The 18,647-nt window shown below is 40.4% G+C and overlaps 2 protein-coding genes across 2 annotated transcripts; both read right to left on the bottom strand.

Moving 5' to 3' along the window:
* Positions 1 to 3,200: 3,200 nt before the first annotated feature.
* On the bottom strand, positions 3,201 to 17,607 carry LOC134657272 (zinc finger CCHC domain-containing protein 24-like). Its single transcript, XM_063512852.1, has 4 exons — positions 17,527 to 17,607; positions 16,263 to 16,309; positions 15,913 to 16,012; positions 3,201 to 3,320 (listed from the first exon to the last, which is right to left on the bottom strand). Exons 1-4 carry the CDS (start codon positions 17,545 to 17,547, stop codon positions 3,201 to 3,203), a joined length of 288 nt encoding a protein of 95 aa, XP_063368922.1. The 5' UTR covers positions 17,548 to 17,607.
* On the bottom strand, positions 10,705 to 15,098 carry LOC134656739 (eukaryotic translation initiation factor 3 subunit A-like). The gene is made up of 4 exons (XM_063512254.1): positions 14,975 to 15,098; positions 13,344 to 13,448; positions 12,659 to 12,788; positions 10,705 to 11,057 (listed from the first exon to the last, which is right to left on the bottom strand). The coding sequence occupies exons 1-4, from the start codon at positions 15,068 to 15,070 to the stop codon at positions 10,720 to 10,722; spliced, it is 669 nt and encodes a 222-aa protein (XP_063368324.1). The 5' UTR covers positions 15,071 to 15,098; the 3' UTR covers positions 10,705 to 10,719.
* Positions 17,608 to 18,647: the final 1,040 nt, after the last annotated feature.

The following is an 18,647-nucleotide window of genomic DNA, read 5'->3' as shown; positions in this document are numbered from 1 at the left end:
ATAAAATGAATACCGTGAATATAATCCAAATCTATTTTCTTTTTTTTAGGTTTGGTCGTTTAATTCCGCCCTTACGCCCTTCGCTAGCAATCCGTGATACCGATGCATGCTGTTCGCACCTGGCTGTTCTAAATCCGCACTTAAACACTGCACTTTAAGGTTCACTTTCCTATCACTAAGCACTGTTACTTTTACTACTACTATACTTCACTTCACTGTATCACTGTCACTTTATTTTTGGTTACTGACTTGACCATGGAAACTGTTTGACTCCATTGTTTTTAGAAAACATACCGTTAGCTAGTTTGCATTTTAAAAAGAGACATCTAGCGATCAATTCAGTAATTAATTTACAGTATGTACACTTATGCGGCAATTTTAAATCTCAACACATGCAATACACCTAATACACAAATCAAATTATTACAAGACATCAACCAAATCGTGACGTCCTGACTATAGTGACATTTGTCCATAAGTTTGAAACTTACCCGTCAATTCAGATGCTAATTTCGTTATGTTTTCTAATGGAAGAAATTTCTCTCCCGCACGTTTTTTTTCCAATAAATAACTATATACACTATTTACAACTTTTTTCTCTGTAAAATCTAAAACTTTCGGCATGATTATTGCAGTCTAATAATAATTCACACGAAACTAAACAAAGCAATGTTTACATTGTCAATATTGACAACTATCATAGAGGGTAGATGTTGTCTATTATTAAAATTGTTGCCATTGCTAGAAATTAGTACCAACAAATTTCCGTAACATGGCGCACCCTCAATAGATCCTGAGGGCCTACCGCGAACCACGTTCGACGTGTTGGCTCTCTGTCGCACTTGTAAATTCGTACGTAAGTGTGACAGGGAGGCAACACGTCGAACGTGGTTCGCGGTAGGCCCTCAGGTTCACCTTATAGTTGCCGCGCACCGCTACGGAACGGACGCCTACGCCTGCTCGCGCTTGCGCCACCTAGCGGCCATATCTGTCATAATAGACGCGTTTTGTTAGAGAGTGAACCTTCTGTATTTTCTGTACCTAGTACTATTTTTTATGCTGTGCCCAGGCTCCTTTTTCACTAACTTTAAAATTGGCATTTTCTCTAAGAACATTTCTGGGTCGCTAAGTAACGTTAAGTACCTACACTACCTACAAGGGAAGAATGGAATGAACCCGAAAATAAGAGAACATGGTAACATATTACTTATTGTTTATTTAGTTGGTAACAATTTTAACATACAAAACATGCAAAATGTATCATCACGTGATTTAAAAAGTACTGGCCTATTATTTATAGGCGTTATATTATCCTTTTAATAATTATATTATTTATATTTATGTAATAATAATAAAGTGTAGGTATTATGATCATATTAATATATTGTTAAATAAATGTAATAACAAATTATAACAATATCTTGAATCTTGTAAAAACAGTTAACAAATTAGTTTCTTATATTTTATAGGTAGTTAGGTAGGCAGCAGGTAAACACTATTAGAAGGTATCTAAAGTATCTAAATGGCACTATTAATTATTAATTGTAATTAATATGAAGCAAATTAACTGGTGCCTTCGACCATAGTTCTATAACGTTATAAAATATTTAAAAAGACTCCTTGCGCATAATAATTAAAGATAATAAAGTGAAATTGTAATTGTTTTACATCTACCTACATATAATTATGAGAGTCATGGCCATATTATAGCCATTAAACGTAATTGATACCTAATATTTTTACTTATAAAGTTTCATTTGATTTGGCCACTGTTTGTTCCTTTTTAGGATAGGAAGGTAGGTACAGTGGCCATCAGATATATCGGAGCGGCCAAGGTGTTCACAATATCTGAACACGCACTCTAACGCCCTGACAATAGAGGCGTGTTCAGATATTTGTGAGCGCCTTAGCCGCTCCGATATAGCTGATGGCGACTGCGAAAAAAGTGTTAAGAGCATCTGATTTTTAACAATTAGGTGCATGAAGTATCAATATTCATACTGAAACAAACATAATAACGACCAAATTCACTTCAAATTAAGATTTAACATTGTCATAGAGTCTGTGCGGAAAGAGAAGAGTCGTGGAATGTATGTGGCCCAATCCGCCCAATACATTCCACGACACTTCTATTTCGAAACAGACTCTAACAGTCTTAATTTCAAGAGAACTTGGTTAAAACTTGTCTTATTTTATTATTGATGGTATTTGTAAGGCCAAGCGCGCACCACTATTTTTTGTCGCGCGATTATTTTGTCGCAGAAATGCAACGTATGTGTTTATATGCCAGTGCGCGCATATGCGACAAAAAAATAGCAGCGATTTTAAAATTGTGATTTTGTCACATTTTTCCGCGATTGCTCGCGACGCGATTGTCGCAAAGTGAATTGCAGCATATGGAGTTGTATGGCCCCGCGCCCCGCGCGCACTGCAATAATAAAATCCCGGACCTCAGTCGGCATTTCGCTCTCCAAGCGTCAACATGTTGGAACCTACTTCTCCAAGATGAGACGCTAGATGTTGACCATTTAATGATGGAGATCACCTTTCTGGTATAAATACTCAAAGTCATACAGCGATCGCATATGGAAGACACGTTTCACGACAAGCGACTGGTCGATATCCATGTTGAGAATGAACAAATCGTCGACTTTTTCATCGTAGTGCGCGCAGTGAATTTTCTGCGACATAGGTATTACAGCGCGATTCTAAAATCGTGTCGCAAAAATTAAAATCGTGGTGCGCGCTTGGCCTAAAAGTTTACAAATACCTATTGATTTAGTTAGACTCTAGATATATGTATATCGTCTGGCAAACTAATTGTCATTAGAAAAAAAGCACGAAATCAAAATTACTATAGGAACTATTTAATGGTTTTATAACCATCGTCCTTATGATTTTCAAGTTTGCTGCCTTTTCTACTGACATATTGGTTTACCAGTCTATAATCATAGTTTAAAAGTCGTAACACACTACCGCACCGCGACCTTGGTGCGGTAGTGTGTTACAACTTTAACACATTCAGTGCCGAAAACCCGACTATCGGGTATTTTATGATTTCCTTCCCAGGCCGGACGACCCGATAGTCAGGATCGTGGTACTACAGCTTTATATGACGAAGTTTTGTGGCCTGGTGCGGATGTCTTGTTTGGCTGGGTGGTACCTAATGAATGTGTTAAGATCCGTAAGAATCGAGGCCCTTAAAAACGCCTATAGCCGCGGCAGCAGCGGCCTAGCGCCTTACACTTCTGGCAGTGTGACTGCAGATGTTCTTTCTCCATGTCCCCCTTGTCCAAGCCGTCGGGCTTTTGAAGGGGTCTCTGAAATACCAAATTATATATTAGAAGCAAGGGCGTAGCCAGCCAGTGAACTAGGGGGGACGGGGGGGATAAGGCCTGTGGGGGCAGAGGCCGCAAAGGGCCTTACATTATATGCTGGCCATACAATTTGAGCTCCAGGGGGGACAGAACTTTTTAGTGCCGATTACGTCAAAACACACGTAGCTAGGTGCTTTCGAATTAGTCTTTCCGTACACAATTAGTTATCACTTATCAACCTCGTTACTTAATTACGATATCGCCACTTGAAATGAGCTCAAAGTGATATTGTCATTAAGATTAACAATAAGTTAATTGACATTTTGTTGACGTTGTGATTGTTTGATATTATTATATACAATCCTTCTAATAAGGCCCACCATACAATATGTTCCTATTTTTAATTTGAGCCTTGTCATATAGTAAATTATTGAATTTAGTTTGTTTGAGAAAGCAATGAATAACAGAAATGCTACTTTATTTGGTTTAATATGAAATGTTTTAAAAATTTGTTGAAACGGAGTTTACATTGTAATGCACACGAGGATCTAGACACACGGTGTCCAGCCAAGTTCAAAGAAAAAGAAACTGGCGACGCAGCAACCGTGTACCGTGGCGTGCAGCAATGGTACGAACCATTTCGAGCTACTTTTGACCCCTTCACAACTTGAAACCTACTTAACCCACACACATGAAATTTGGCACATGTATTCAAGTCCCTTAGCTTGTACAAAATACAAAATTTCATAAACATAGCTCAAACAGTTATTGATAAATTACCGTTTAAAAACCGGCATTTTTGTGACTGACTGACATTTATAGATCAAAAACCCAATCCACTTCCAGATGACCTAGAAACTTATAGGTGTATATAGAGGGAAAAATCTGAAAACTGGAAATTATTGATATTTCGATGGCAAGACCAAAAACCTAACCCACTTCTAGATGACTTAGAAACTTGATATTTGGCACGACTAGGTATAGGTAGACTATTAGGTGCATAGAGGGAAAAATCTGAAAACTGGTAATTATTGATAATTCGATGGAAAAAAAATAATTAATACTTATAGACCAAAAACCTAATCCACTTCTAGATCACTTACAAACTTGATATTTGGCATGAAGGTAGACTATTAGGCGTATACAAAAGAAAAAATCTGAAAACTGAAACTTTTTGACAATTAACCGCGCGTTAGCGAGGGTCTCCTTTTCAGCTTATAGGCAAACTGCTTTCATGATGAATACTATAGTAATTTCTGTACAACAAGTAATGATATCCCAACAAAAACATAAATGTGAAATGAGAGCCAAGTTCAGTATTAAGAATATGTGTCGTTGTTGACTCGCCGACAAAAGAATTGAGATCTATATGGGTGCCAAGTTCTGTGCTGTGTAGAAAATCCTGAAATTATAAAGGATTTCTCTTGGCTAGTTTTTAAAAACAAACCAAATTTTTGAAAAAGTAACATAGATAAATATATATTACCTATATGCCTATAGGTACGTAAAAACTAGCCAAGACAAATCCTTTATAATTTCAGGATTTTCTACACAGCACAGAACTTGGCACCCATATAGATCTCAATTCTTTTGTCGGCGAGTCAACAACGACACATATTGTTAATACTGAACTTGGCTCTCATTTCACATTTATGTTTTTGTTGGGATAAGTAGTATCAATATATTTTATGATTATAATAGGTACGTACGTCTACTTTTATTATGGTTAGTGGTTACACACGCAGTGTACCTATCAAAACCTGCCTGTGGCAAAGTGACGTCATTTTTACGTCATCCGTACTATCCGTAATGTAACGTACGGCATTCTTTATAAGCGCACGCACTTGCGATTTAAGAATGCCGTACGTTACATTTTTTGCGGTAGCGGAACCGCTTTTTAAAAACCGCAGTGCGTGCTAAGCCTAAGACGAGGGCCTAACGGAGATGCCAATCGTTTGTGCCGTGGCGAACGAAACGCTTATCCCTCTGTCGCACTAATATGTAGTAACAGAGATACATTACCGTTTCGTTCGCTGCGCAAGCGATTGGTACCTCGGCCAGGCCCTCTGCTCCTTACAAACTCGGAGCTCGTTCATCTTTAGCCTCCTAAGTCTCGAGTTCCTTTTACAAGGACAAATTCAAATCAAATTTTGAACTATAATGGAATAGCAGCCCGGCCCGCCCGGCCCACACCAGCAAACATGCCGCAGGAAGAAGAGCCCCCGAAGGTATTTCCCACGAGTGACATCCAGACCTGGCTGAAAAAGATCGAACTGAACCTCCACGACGTATGCTCTACATCTGCAGAAGGTAAACTTAACACTGACCAGAAGATCAGAATTAACAACTTGTGTCGCAACGTGAGCCACTTAGCCTCACAAATGGCTATTGAATACCAATCCCTAAAAAGCCACGCAGTCCAAGCATATCAGTCTCGCCAAGCGCATCAGGAAAAAATGGACCTCGTACAACGCATCCAAGAACTAAAGGAGTCAATTGAGGAATCCAGCCGACAAGTTTCGGGACCTGCATCGTTTGCCGACGCCCTGAAGAAAAATGGAACGAGGTACGTTCAACCGTCTAACATTAGCTCAGTCGCAATCTATCCGGTTGACAAGTTGAAATCGAGTGAGGAGACAAAATCTCTCGTTCAAAAGATTATCCGGCCCGAAGAAATGAAGCTGCACGTGAGAGGGTTGCGCAAGATCAAAAACGGCGGTGTAGTGATAAGCACTGACTCAAAAGAAGACGTAATAAAACTCAAGCAATCGGCGCAGCTTATGACCTCTGGACTCACCGTTGACGAGCCACAAAAACGCAAGCCCAGAATTGTAGTCATTGGAGTTCCCGCGGACATGCAGGAACCTGAAGTCCTCAAGTGCATATTCCATCAAAACTTAGCCGATAAATTACAAGATTGGTCGCTCGAAAAATTTATGGCTTCCACTAAGCTCAGTCACAAATCCGGAAAAAAGGACGCCGAGACCTGTAATTATATAATTGAAGTTTCTGGAGCGATACGCAAGGCCTTAATTTCGAACGACAGAGTTTTTGTGAATTGGTCATCGTGCCCTGTTAGGGATTTCACCTTGGTGACGCGCTGTTTCAAATGTCAGCTTTACAATCATGCAGCGAAGACCTGCAAAATGGAGACTCACATCTGCGGCCACTGCGGCGAAGCGGGTCACTCATTTAAGGAATGCACAAAAAAGGACGAAGCACCAAAATGTGCAACATGCTCGTACTACAAGAAACCATGCAACCACCAAACAGGCGAAGCCGACTGCCCAGCTAGAAAAATGGCCGAAAAAAGGTATTTAAACTCTATAGATTATGAAGGCGCCTAGGAGCGCTAACTTTTCACATATTTCTATAGCACTTCATTCACTTTCATTAGTTTAACTCCCTATGAACAATAGCATATTTTCTGACCTAGATAGTTTCTCTGTATCAGAGTATAAAGCATGCGATGTGGAAACCTGCAAACATCATGTTCGCCGCTGATTAAATATAAACAAACTTGGAGATGATTTACGCAATATTGACTTTGGCCCCGTTTATAATTCTGCTGATGCAGAAAATAGTATGCTGTACCTGACCAAAAATGTCCAGCAAGCAATTTTACTTAACACCAATAAGACACGTCTTAATAGCAACGCCCTTCAAAAGATGACGTACGATGATACAGATAACCTACTAATAGTCGTAAAATGATTACCTACTGTACTCTGATATTTAATGGAACTTAAGAATCCACTTTTTGTTTAGGTAATAAGATTTATATTGTGTACCATACCTATAGTTTACTAGCTGTTGCCCGCGACTTCGTACGCGTGGATTTGTATATTGGTGGTTATAAATTCTACATTAGCTTAGAACATTATGCAGCAAAAGATAGCAGTAGGGACGGTTAATCATTTGTTAATGATTATACAACGCATGAGATTTGTCTTTCACAACCTGGCTACGAAGTTTCAAGCCCCTAACTGAATAAAATTGTTCTCGATAATCTCGATATAATCTCTCTCAACCCCCAGAAGATTTTCAAGTCCACTATTTAATAAAACCTACTACCTAACTACCTATTTACGAAGTTTGAAGTTCCTAGCTTTAAATAAAATTTGAACCCTCTACCAACTCTCAACCCCTGTTTAAACTTTTAGGGGATGAATTTTTAAAAACGCTGAAATTACTTTTCTTGTATTGTAATAATATGCCTTTATACAACGATTCAAGTCCCGCACTCCGATAAATATTTGGGTTCCATACAAATTTTCGACCCCCTTCACCACCTTGGGGGTAAATTATCAAAAACTCTGAAATTAGTTTTCTTTTCTCTTAATAAAATACCTTTTTACGAAGCTTCAAGTTCCTAGCTTTAAATAAAATTATAACCTATACAATCTTTCAACCCCTTTTTAACCCTGTTATGGGATGAATTTTTAAAAACGCTGAAATTACTTTTCTTGAGTTTTAATAAATATGGCTTTATACAAAGACTCAAGTCCCGCACTCTCAATAATATTTGATCTCCGTACAAACTTTCAACCCCTTTTTCACCACCTCGGGGGATGAATTTTTAAAAACGCTGAAATTTGTTTTCTTTTTTTTTAATTTAATACCTTTTTGCAAAGTTTCAAGGTCCTAGCTTAAAATAAAAGTTGCACCCCAAGACAAAGTTTCATACCCTTTTTAACCCCTAAGGGTTGAATTTTCTAAAACGTCGCAATTACTTTTTTTTGTAATCGGCTATTATGCCTTTCTAAGAAGTTTCAAAGCATTTGTAATGGATTCAAACTTTCAACCCCTTTTTAACCCTGTTAGGGGATGAATTTTCAAAAACGCTGAAATTACTTTCCTGTCTTATAATAATATACCCATATACAAAGTTTAAAGTCACACACTCACAAAAATATTTGATCTCCATTCAAACTTTCAACCCCTTTTTCACCACCTTGGGGGATGAATTATCGAAAACGCTGAAATTAGTTTTCTTATTTTTTTATATAACACATTTTTACAGAGTTTCAAATTCCTAGCTTAAAATAAATCTTTAACCCCATACAACCTTTCATCCCCTTTTTAACCCTTTTAAGGGATGAATTTTTAAAAACGCTGAAATTACTTTTCTTGAGTTTTAATAATATGGCTTTATACAAAGACTCAAGTCCCGCACTCTCAATAATATTTGATCTCCGTACAAACTTTCAACCCCTTTTTCACCACCTCGGGGGATGAATTTTTAAAAACGCTGAAATTTGTTTTCTTGTTTTTTAATTTAATACCTTTTTGCAAAGTTTCAAGGTCCTAGCTTAAAATCAAATTTGCACCCCAAGACAAAGTTTCATCCCCTTTTTTACCCCCTTAGGGGTTGAATTTCCTAAAACGTCGCAATTACTTTTTTTGTAATCGGCTATTATGCCTTTCTAAGAAGTTTCAAAGCATTTGTAATGGATTCAAACTTTCAACCCCTTTTTAACCCTGTTAGGGGATGAATTTTCAAAAACACTGAAATTACTTTTCCTGTCTTATAATAATATACCCATATACAAAGTTTAAAGTCACACACTCACAAAAATATTTGATCTCCATACAAACTTTCAACCCCTTTTTCACCACCTTGGGGGATGAATTTTCGAAAAGGCTGAAATTAGTTTTCTTATTTTTTAATACAATACATTTTTACAAAGTTTCAAATTCTTAGCTTAAAATAAATCTTGAACCCCATACAACCTTTCATCCCCTTTTTAACCCTTTTAAGGGGTGAATTTTTAAAAACGCTGAAATTACTTTTCTTGAGTTTTAATAATATGGCTTTATACAAAGACTCAAGTCCCGCACTCTCAATAATATTTGATCTCCGTACAAACTTTCAACCCCTTTTTCACCACCTCGGGGGATGAATTTTTAAAAACGCTGAAATTAGTTTTCTTGTTTTTTAATTTAATACCTTTTTGCAAAGTTTCAAGGTCCTAGCTTAAAATAAAATTTGCACCCCAAGACAAAGTTTCATCCCCTTTTTTACCCCCTTAGGGGTTAAATCTTCTAAAACTTCGCAATTACTTTTTTTTGTAATCGGCTATTATGCCTTTCTAAGAAGTTTCAAAGCATTTGTAATGGATTCAAACTTTCAACCCCTTTTTAACCCTGTTAGGGGATGAATTTTCAAAAACGCTGAAATTACTTTTCCTGTCTTATAATAATATACCCATATACAAAGTTTAAAGTCACACACTCACAAAAATATTTGATCTCCATACAAACTTTCAACCCCTTTTTCACCACTTTGGGGGATGAATTTTCGAAAACGCTGAAATTAGTTTTCTTGTTTTTTAATATAATACATTTTCACAAAGTTTCAAATTTCTATCTTAAACTAAAACTTGATCCCCATACAACCTTTCATCCCTTTTTTAACCCCCTTAGGGGTTGAATTTTTCAAAATCGCTTCTTATCTCTTGTACACTTTACAAATGCAACCTAGTGTGCAAATTTCAACTTTCTAGCTTTTGTAGTTTCGGCTCTGCGTTGATGAATCAGTCAGTCAGTCAGTCAGTCAGTCAGTCAGTCAGGACACTTGCATTTATATATATAGATTAAGATAATTAAGTGAATAAGTAATAAATAATTAATATTGTCCTTTGCTGCCTGAAACACAGGGAATCCTAGTTCAGGCATTTGTAAATCACTTGTCTTTATAAATTATTAGTCTTTAAGAGCAACCACTGTACTATACTTTTCTCAATAAATTATTTGTATTTGTATTTGTATTTGTATTACGTTGACAATCAACGTAACGTAACGCCGTCTAGGAAACCGCGCCATCTTGTTTACATAGACAACGTTCTAGTGACATCAGTCAACGCTATATAGCGGTCGTAATATGACGGCACCGTTTTCGGAGGAATCCAAAGCTTTATCGGGGCAACGAATCAGTTAGTTTCCATGAACGTGGCTGAACTTGAGGTCAAAATTGAACCGTCCCTGCAACTGTAAATGTAGAAAGCAATAACCTCCTGCCGGCGCTGCTCGGCGCGCTGCTGCGCTCGCTCCTGGCGGCGCTTGGTGCGCTCGGCGGCCAGCTTGTCCGCGAAGGCCTCGAGCCGCTGCCGGTGCTAGTACAGCCCCGGGTGTAGACACTCACCTCCTGCCGGCGCTGCTCGGCGCGCTGCTGCGCTCGCTCCTGGCGGCGCTTGGTGCGCTCGGCGGCCAGCTTGTCCGCGAAGGCCTCGAGCCGCTGCCGGTGCTAGTACAGCCCCGGGTGTAGACACTCACCTCCTGCCGGCGCTGCTCGGCGCGCTGCTGCGCTCGCTCCTGGCGGCGCTTGGTGCGCTCGGCGGCCAGCTTGTCCGCGAAGGCCTCGAGCCGCTGCCGGTGCTAGTACAGCCCCGGGTGTAGACACTCACCTCCTGCCGGCGCTGCTCGGCGCGCTGCTGCGCTCGCTCCTGGCGGCGCTTGGTGCGCTCGGCGGCCAGCTTGTCCGCGAAGGCCTCGAGCCGCTGCCGGTGCTAGTACAGCCCCGGGTGTAGACACTCACCTCCTGCCGGCGCTGCTCGGCGCGCTGCTGCGCTCGCTCCTGGCGGCGCTTGGTGCGCTCGGCGGCCAGCTTGTCCGCGAAGGCCTTGAGCCGCTGCTGGTGCGCGGCGCCGCGCTCGGCCGACAGCCGCGACACGAACTCGTCGCGGTGCGCGTGCATGCGCGACAGCCGCTCGGCGGTGGCCACGTCGCGGGTGCGCGCCTCTGCACATAGTACGGGGAGTCAGAGGCTAGCTAACGTGAGGCCCATATCACACACATAGATAGAAGATGTGAGATTCGAGGCTTTAAACTGCCTCAGTTTCCTGGACATATTTCTGACAATTGGTATTAGCAATTCCGATTACGTGAAAAATTCAAGGACCGAATACATACTTAAACATTATTTTCTTTTAACCAATAATCACAAACTTACTAAACTTGTGCAGGCTAAAATAACACAGAACGCCAAGAAACGTCCTGTCGCGTCTAGCCGACAATGATTTACCTCCGAGGCCTACCACTGCGTAACAATGGCAACATTAGCAGTGGGATTTATTTCGGAGGCTGCAATAAGTGAAAACCCAACCCATTGAGTGACCAATTACTTTTTCTCAAACATGCAATGAAATGTCGTCGCTCCGGACGTTATATCAGGCTTCGAAGTATCACGTTTAGGGCGGAGCAACTCCAGAGAACTGTAAAGGAATTTCATACGAAATTGAAGGCCTAGGCCGGGAAGTAATTTTTTTTTAAATTCTAATGTAAACATGGGGTCTGTGTCCATGAACAGACTAAACAGCCGAATTATATTTCTTTTTATATTTTTTGTGAATGAATGGTTATATCGGACCAAAATATCCGTGTTAACGCCTGTTATACACGAACGTACTGATATTAAGAATACGAATCTGTATGATTCAATGTGTCACCAGAGACCATAGACAATATTTAAAATCCTCTGCATTTATTTTATTTATAGAAATTGAGATTCTTATTATATGGCCCTAATAAGGTCTATTCGAACACTACACACGCGAAATACGGACGAATTCCGTAAAAAAAAAAAAACAATTATGGCGGGATTGGAAGGAAAATTAAAAAACTTTTGTTGTGCAGTTGGATTTTTATTATAAAGATTATAAATTTGTTTTTTTGAGTGGTGTATTTTTTTATTTCATTGCATGTTTGAGAAAAGCACTATACATGCCTAGCCGTGAAAAGGTCTTGCCGGCTTCGTATCACTATCCGGCCTCCCTACGGTCGGCCGGCTATACCTACTCACCCGGCAAGCCCTTCTTTCCCGGCGTCTGCAGTAATGTACTATTTTTAATACCAGGAAATTGTGTACCGGGTAATATTCAAAGCTGCGTATGGAGAAAAGATAACTGTCAGTGATATGTGTCAGATACGTCATGTGGTCCGTTTTTAAGTCAAAAACGTATGGAGAGTAGAGGTAAGGTGAACAATCCCTGGGAGAACTGTTGCTAAAGTGTCTAGCTGGCAGCTGTAAATAATAGTTCGAAATCTCTCCGATGGCGCCAGCGTAGCACAAGGACAAACTTGGACGTGATTGACGGAGTGAAGTGCGCTGTCAGTGATTTGATATTTTTTATCAAATATTTGTTCGCAATGTATTGTGAGCGAATCACCAACCACCACCACCTATTTAAGGTTTCTAGATGGTCACTTTTCAGACACAGATTGTTCTCCTTACCTCTACCCATAGAAAAACAATTTATTAAAACAGAGATTAAATAACAATATAAATAAATACCCTCCATACACAAACGGTTGTATAAGTAGTCTGACAAGTGTCAACTTACCGATAAGTTGTTGTATGCGTTCCTTCTCCTGCTGCTCCCAGAAGGCCTTATCCTGCACCTGCTTCTCTTCCAGACTCTTCTGCAGCAGAGGGATCTCCTCCAGACGCTTGGCGCGCTCGAAATAGTCCACCTATCACAATTAACATTAGTACATTACGAAATTACCATCATTATCTTCCTCTCAAAACCCTCAAAAAAGACATAACATCTGATATGGCTAAAACAGCTAAAATGAGAGAAAAAAAAATTCCTCGCGTTGTCCCGGCATTTTGCCACGGCTCATGGGAGCCTGGGGTCCGCTTGACAACTAATCCCGGGAAGTGGCGTGGGCACTAGTTTTTACGAAAGCGACTGCCATCTGACCAGTCGGGGGTTCTAGCAGAATTATCAGTGCTCCTTCACCCGAAAGAGTAAGCGTATTACTGAGCCAGAACCCTTTTGTTTTGCTGCAACGCACACAGCAAACCTACCTTTTATTGAAGCTTCTTGTTCTTTATTTTATTTTGATATTGTTATTGTTTCTATTTTTTTGTCAATATGTGTGTATTGCGGCAAGCGAATAAATGGTTTATCTATCTATCTACCATACGTGCGTACGAATGCTTAGTGCGTTTTCAACGTAAGTGTCACCTTTTTGAAAACATAAATGACGGTCAAAAGGCTAACCGAGTAGTAATGTGGTTACCTTTTTCTCTTGCGACTTGAGCCGGGCCTGCAGCTCTCGGCGCTCCTTCATCAGCTCTTCGGCCTCGCGCTGGGCGATCGCTTCCGCGTCCATTTTCTTCAGCACCTGAGTTTCAATATTGCGATGTTAATTATAAGTGATGGCATTATTAATTGTAGTTTTATGTAGTTTTTAATTTTTTGCTTATATTACTTGTTTACTTATATAATAAAACCTATAATTGGCTCTGTAATGCTATTTAAAATGTTAAACAAATATTTCATAGCTGTTGGAATTCCTTGTAAATAAATAAAAATGAAATAAATTATGCGTTTTCAGTGATGGGAGAAATTTATGTCCTAACATAATTAAAAAGAAAAAGCTTGGAGTTAAACCTTGAGAAGATCGCCGGCGTAAGAAATTGGGCAAGAGTAAATTTTTCTTCAAAACAAATATAATTTACATTATTATCGAGATATCGTCGGCCAAAGTCGCAAACCTCGGAACTCCTCCAGGGGAGTTACGAGGTTTGTGACTATAAGTATTGTTGTCCAAGGTAGCAATTACCAATTTCCTTGAAATGGAGTTACGAGGTTTGCGACTTAGGCCGACGATATGTGTTGTTTGGTTTCAATGTAGAATTATTACTATATTTCTTGGTGTAAATTCTATGTTCCCAACCAAGTCAACATTATATTGGAAATGTTATGTGAGATGTGGTTTCCTACTTGATTTAATGTTAACTTTACCTTTTGTTTACTTACTTAGTTGAAAGTAACAAGCAACGATTCATGACATTTGTGCAGGCGTAAATTAACACAGAGCGCTTATAGAGCGTCCTGTCGCGTTTAGCCGACAATATGCTGTGCCTCCGAGGCCTACCATTATGTAACAACGGTAACATTACTAATGGGATTTATTTAGGAGGCAATACTGTGTTATTTTATTATTGTGACAGCTGCCATGGAATAGGAATGATGACACATGTTGAATTTTATAACAAAATCTAATAAAATAGATAGCAAACGAGCAATTTATCACAATAATGTGGATATTAAAATAAAATATTGAAAAATTACAAAAATACAGGACCTGAAAGTTTCAAAATTTAAGTTTTTTTTAACTTCCAAAAACGTTAAAAGTAAGGGTACCATTCGATTCCTTACATTTCATCCAAAAAAATATTGTATAGCAACTATATACATAAACGCAATATTTCACCGACAAAAACGCAATTTTCTTGTTTTGTCCATACTACAAGATGGGCTCCCAGAGACCTTGACGTCACGTTCCCTTGCCGTTTTGTATAGGGCGTTTCGCGAGTGAAGTGCGACTGTCGGCCTTTGACTACAATTTCTTACTTTTGTGTTACTTTAATGCAATGGGTCCCATATAGACATTTGATCCTAAAAACAAACCCGATCGATTGATATACCATAAATGAAAATTATTCATGTAGCCTATTGAGATCTTTATGAAGCGTAGAGCGCCGGTTCTCGCGTTTTCCACGCTCGATTTCCTTTGGATGGCTATGTCTGGTATGTATTAAGTATATCTAGTGTGTGTGTGTGTGTGTGTGTGTGTGTGTGTGTGTGTGTGTGTGTGTGTGTGTGTGTGTGTGTGTGTGTGTGTGTGTGTGAGTGTGTGTGTACCTCCTCGTCCAGCTTGGACAGCACGCGCTTGCCGACGTCGCTCTGCGAGATGTGCGCGATCCTCTCGCGCAGATGTCGCTCGCGCACGGCGGCCATCTCTGACGCGTGGCGGCGCTTCTCGCGCTCCTCGGTGTGTGTGTGTGTGTGAGTGTGTGTGTACCTCCTCGTCCAGCTTGGACAGCACGCGCTTGCCGACGTCGCTCTGCGAGATGTGCGCGATCCTCTCGCGCAGATGTCGCTCGCGCACGGCGGCCATCTCTGAAGCGTGGCGGCGCTTCTCGCGCTCCTCGGTGTGTGTGTGTGTGTGAGTGTGTGTGTACCTCCTCGTCCAGCTTGGACAGCACGCGCTTGCCGACGTCGCTCTGCGAGATGTGCGCGATCCTCTCGCGCAGATGTCGCTCGCGCACGGCGGCCATCTCTGAAGCGTGGCGGCGCTTCTCGCGCTCCACGGTGTGTGTATAACAGTGTGTGTGTGTGTGTGTGTACCTCCTCGTCCAGCTTGGACAGCACGCGCTTGCCGACGTCGCTCTGCGAGATGTGCGCGATCCTCTCGCGCAGATGTCGCTCGCGCACGGCGGCCATCTCTGAAGCGTGGCGGCGCTTCTCGCGCTCCACGGTGTGTGTATAACAGTGTGTGTGTGTGTGTGTACCTCCTCGTCCAGCTTGGACAGCACGCGCTTGCCGACGTCGCTCTGCGAGATGTGCGCGATCCTCTCGCGCAGATGTCGCTCGCGCACGGCGGCCATCTCTGAAGCGTGGCGGCGCTTCTCGCGCTCCTCGGTGTGTGTATAACAGTGTGTGTGTGTGTGTGTGTGTGTGTGTGTGTGTGTGTGTGTGTGTACCTCCTCGTCCAGCTTGGACAGCACGCGCTTGCCGAAGGTTCCAAATTCAAAACTGCACATCTGACTCTGGGTCTTAGGAGGTTAGATACAATTTACCTGCTTATGAGGATACACGTTGATGCGGCACGAGGTGCACTCCTGGCCGTAGCCAGCCCAGGAGTTGGCAGACATCCAAGTCCTGCTACACTCAGGACACCTGAATGAATGAATTAATGAATAAATAAATGAATTAATGTTTATTTGCATCAAACAAGCGTACAGTCAGCAGCAGAAGTTGCTAAGCGGGCGAGGTGTTCATCAGAATCACCTTGACACGCTCTTATTCTCTTAGCAATAACGTCGCGTCAAGATCATTTTGAACACCTCGCCCGCTTAGCAACTTCTGCTGCTGACTGTACATATATAGTATAGCGTATAGATGTTACATTTATATTTTTAAAACAAACCTGTACTCGCCGAAGCATCGTCCGTTGCCCTTATATGGCGTCTTGTCCTGAAATAGATAAAATAAGTTTTTAAAACACAGCGAATATTTATTTAATCAAATAAATCTTATTGCACAAAAGAAAACACGTCGTACCTACATAAAGAGAACTTAATCACCATCTATTTCATTACTGGATTTACCCGAATACGGGTTATAAAACCTGACAGATTGACTTGAGTACAGTAGTAGATTGCATGGACAATCGAACCCTCATTTTTAGGGTCCGTACCCCAAAAGGAAAACCCTTATAGGATCACTCGTGCGTCTGGCTGTCGATGTCGGTCCGACCATTACCCCTTATCTCCGAAACTACTGGGTCTACAATTATGAAAAAAATACACAAAATAGCTCTTTCGAAAACCTATTAGAAATGTGCAGTCAAGCGTGAGTCGGACTTAATTACTTAGTTTTAGATCGAACCCCTACGGGTTTTTTAAAGATATTTCATTCACGTTTCACATAAAAAAATATATTATTAAAAATTGGGTAATGTACGGAACCCTTGAAACGCGAGTCCGACTCGCACTTGGCCGTGTTCGTGTCGTGTACGCTGTGCGCTCACAATAAGTAGGTATGTATAGTATAGCTACTAACAACATTGTCGTTATAAAAGAAACTCTGACAGTCAGTTAGCCAAAACATCCGTTATGCTTCTACGAATCGCTTTATAGTAACTACTTATTGTATAAATGTAACAAATACAAAGCTTATATACTTAATATCTCAGTGCGAATAAAACATTTAATTAGCCAAAAAAAAACTCTTAACATCAATCTTAAGGCTTGTCAAAGATATTCCAAGAGATAATCCCTACATGTTTTTGATGATCTACACGGCACTGCATATACAATTTAATAGTAGTTTGTGTTACGAGTACAAGGGATCAAAATGATATATTTCCGTCAAGGGCGTACATTGAACCCTGAATGAAGCGATGGATTCTACAATAGAATCCTGAGCGTACTGCTTTTCACATCAACTATGAGGAAAATAAAAAAATCTTAGTGTTGACACAATCTGATGCTTAAACAGATTATTTAAGCTAAAAAAAATAATGTGCAAAAAAATTAAAAAATAGTGTACTAGAACAGAAAAGTGTTACTTTGATCCCTCCTAGCAGGGAGGAAAAGTGCCACTTTGATCCCTCCTAGCAGGGAAGAAAAATCTCTTTTCCGAATAGGTGGTGTGAAAAATAACTTGCATAATCATATCAAAATATTTACCAAGTCTTTTTTAGGAGGCATAGCGACGTTGCACGGAAGGCAAATCAAATATTCAAAGAACACTGTGAAGTCTAAGTTTAAAATGTACTACACACTGGTATGGGCTTCAACGCAAAAATGACATGGCAAGGGGAATTAACCGCGCACAGACAATAAAAATATGATGGTTGTCTATGGCACTTAAGCCACGAACAGACGTCCGGATTTTCATGATTAAGGGGTTCACTCACCTTATGACAGATATCATGCGATTAGTGATACGGTCCGACAAGAAATTGTAGAAATTAATACGTGGCAACACTGTAGTCATGTCATAAATATCTAACCATGCTATTTTCACAATTTGACGCTCTGATATGTCTGATGGCGACTGTGCATGTAAAAATTGGACATTCGCGGAATGGACATAAGTGGAATTAGACCTATCCGAAACACTGGACGCTAGGGACCGTCCTTTGACGAACTATAGCTGGTCAAACAAATCCTGTCAGTAAAAAAAGGCGCGAAATTCAAATTTTCTATGGGACTATATTCCTTCGTGCCTACATTTTTCAAATTTGCCACCTTTTTCTACTGACAAGATCTGCTTGACCAGCTATATATACATATATGTTTTTGTTCACCCGTCATGGACTGGCGCATTATAGTACGGTAGTACTATTAGTTATTCTGTGATTATAGCAAGAGTGATAGAGAGGCAGATAACGAAATTTCGATTTTCACGGTTCGCAGTGAGCTCTCTAAGTGATCTTGGTCCGTCTCTTAACAAAACCGGAGAACTCCTCATTGTATAAACAAGGAAAAGCATTGTTTTAATGGTCGATGTCGTCATGGCGTGCCAAGTGTGAAGTTATTCCCCTTTTTTATGCAAATATTATTCAGATCGTGCGTGTTCACGTTGTATTTACAAGTACTTAACGTAACGTCGCGTAAATAACGTAAAAAAATCTGTTTTCGAGTAAACTCGAACACGGCTTAAGATTAGTCACAGACATGTCTGTCATCGCTGAGAAATTAGTTACTTAATGATTTTTTCCTCATTCTTTTGACACGTGCTTAATATAGGTATTTTTTTTTTCACTTATTGTCAAAAAATAATGCGTCTCGAACAAAAAGGCTTC

Source organism: Cydia amplana, chromosome 19, assembly GCF_948474715.1.
Source record: "Cydia amplana chromosome 19, ilCydAmpl1.1, whole genome shotgun sequence".
NCBI lineage: Eukaryota > Metazoa > Arthropoda > Insecta > Lepidoptera > Tortricidae > Cydia > Cydia amplana.
This window is presented reverse-complemented; position numbering and strand designations above follow the sequence as displayed.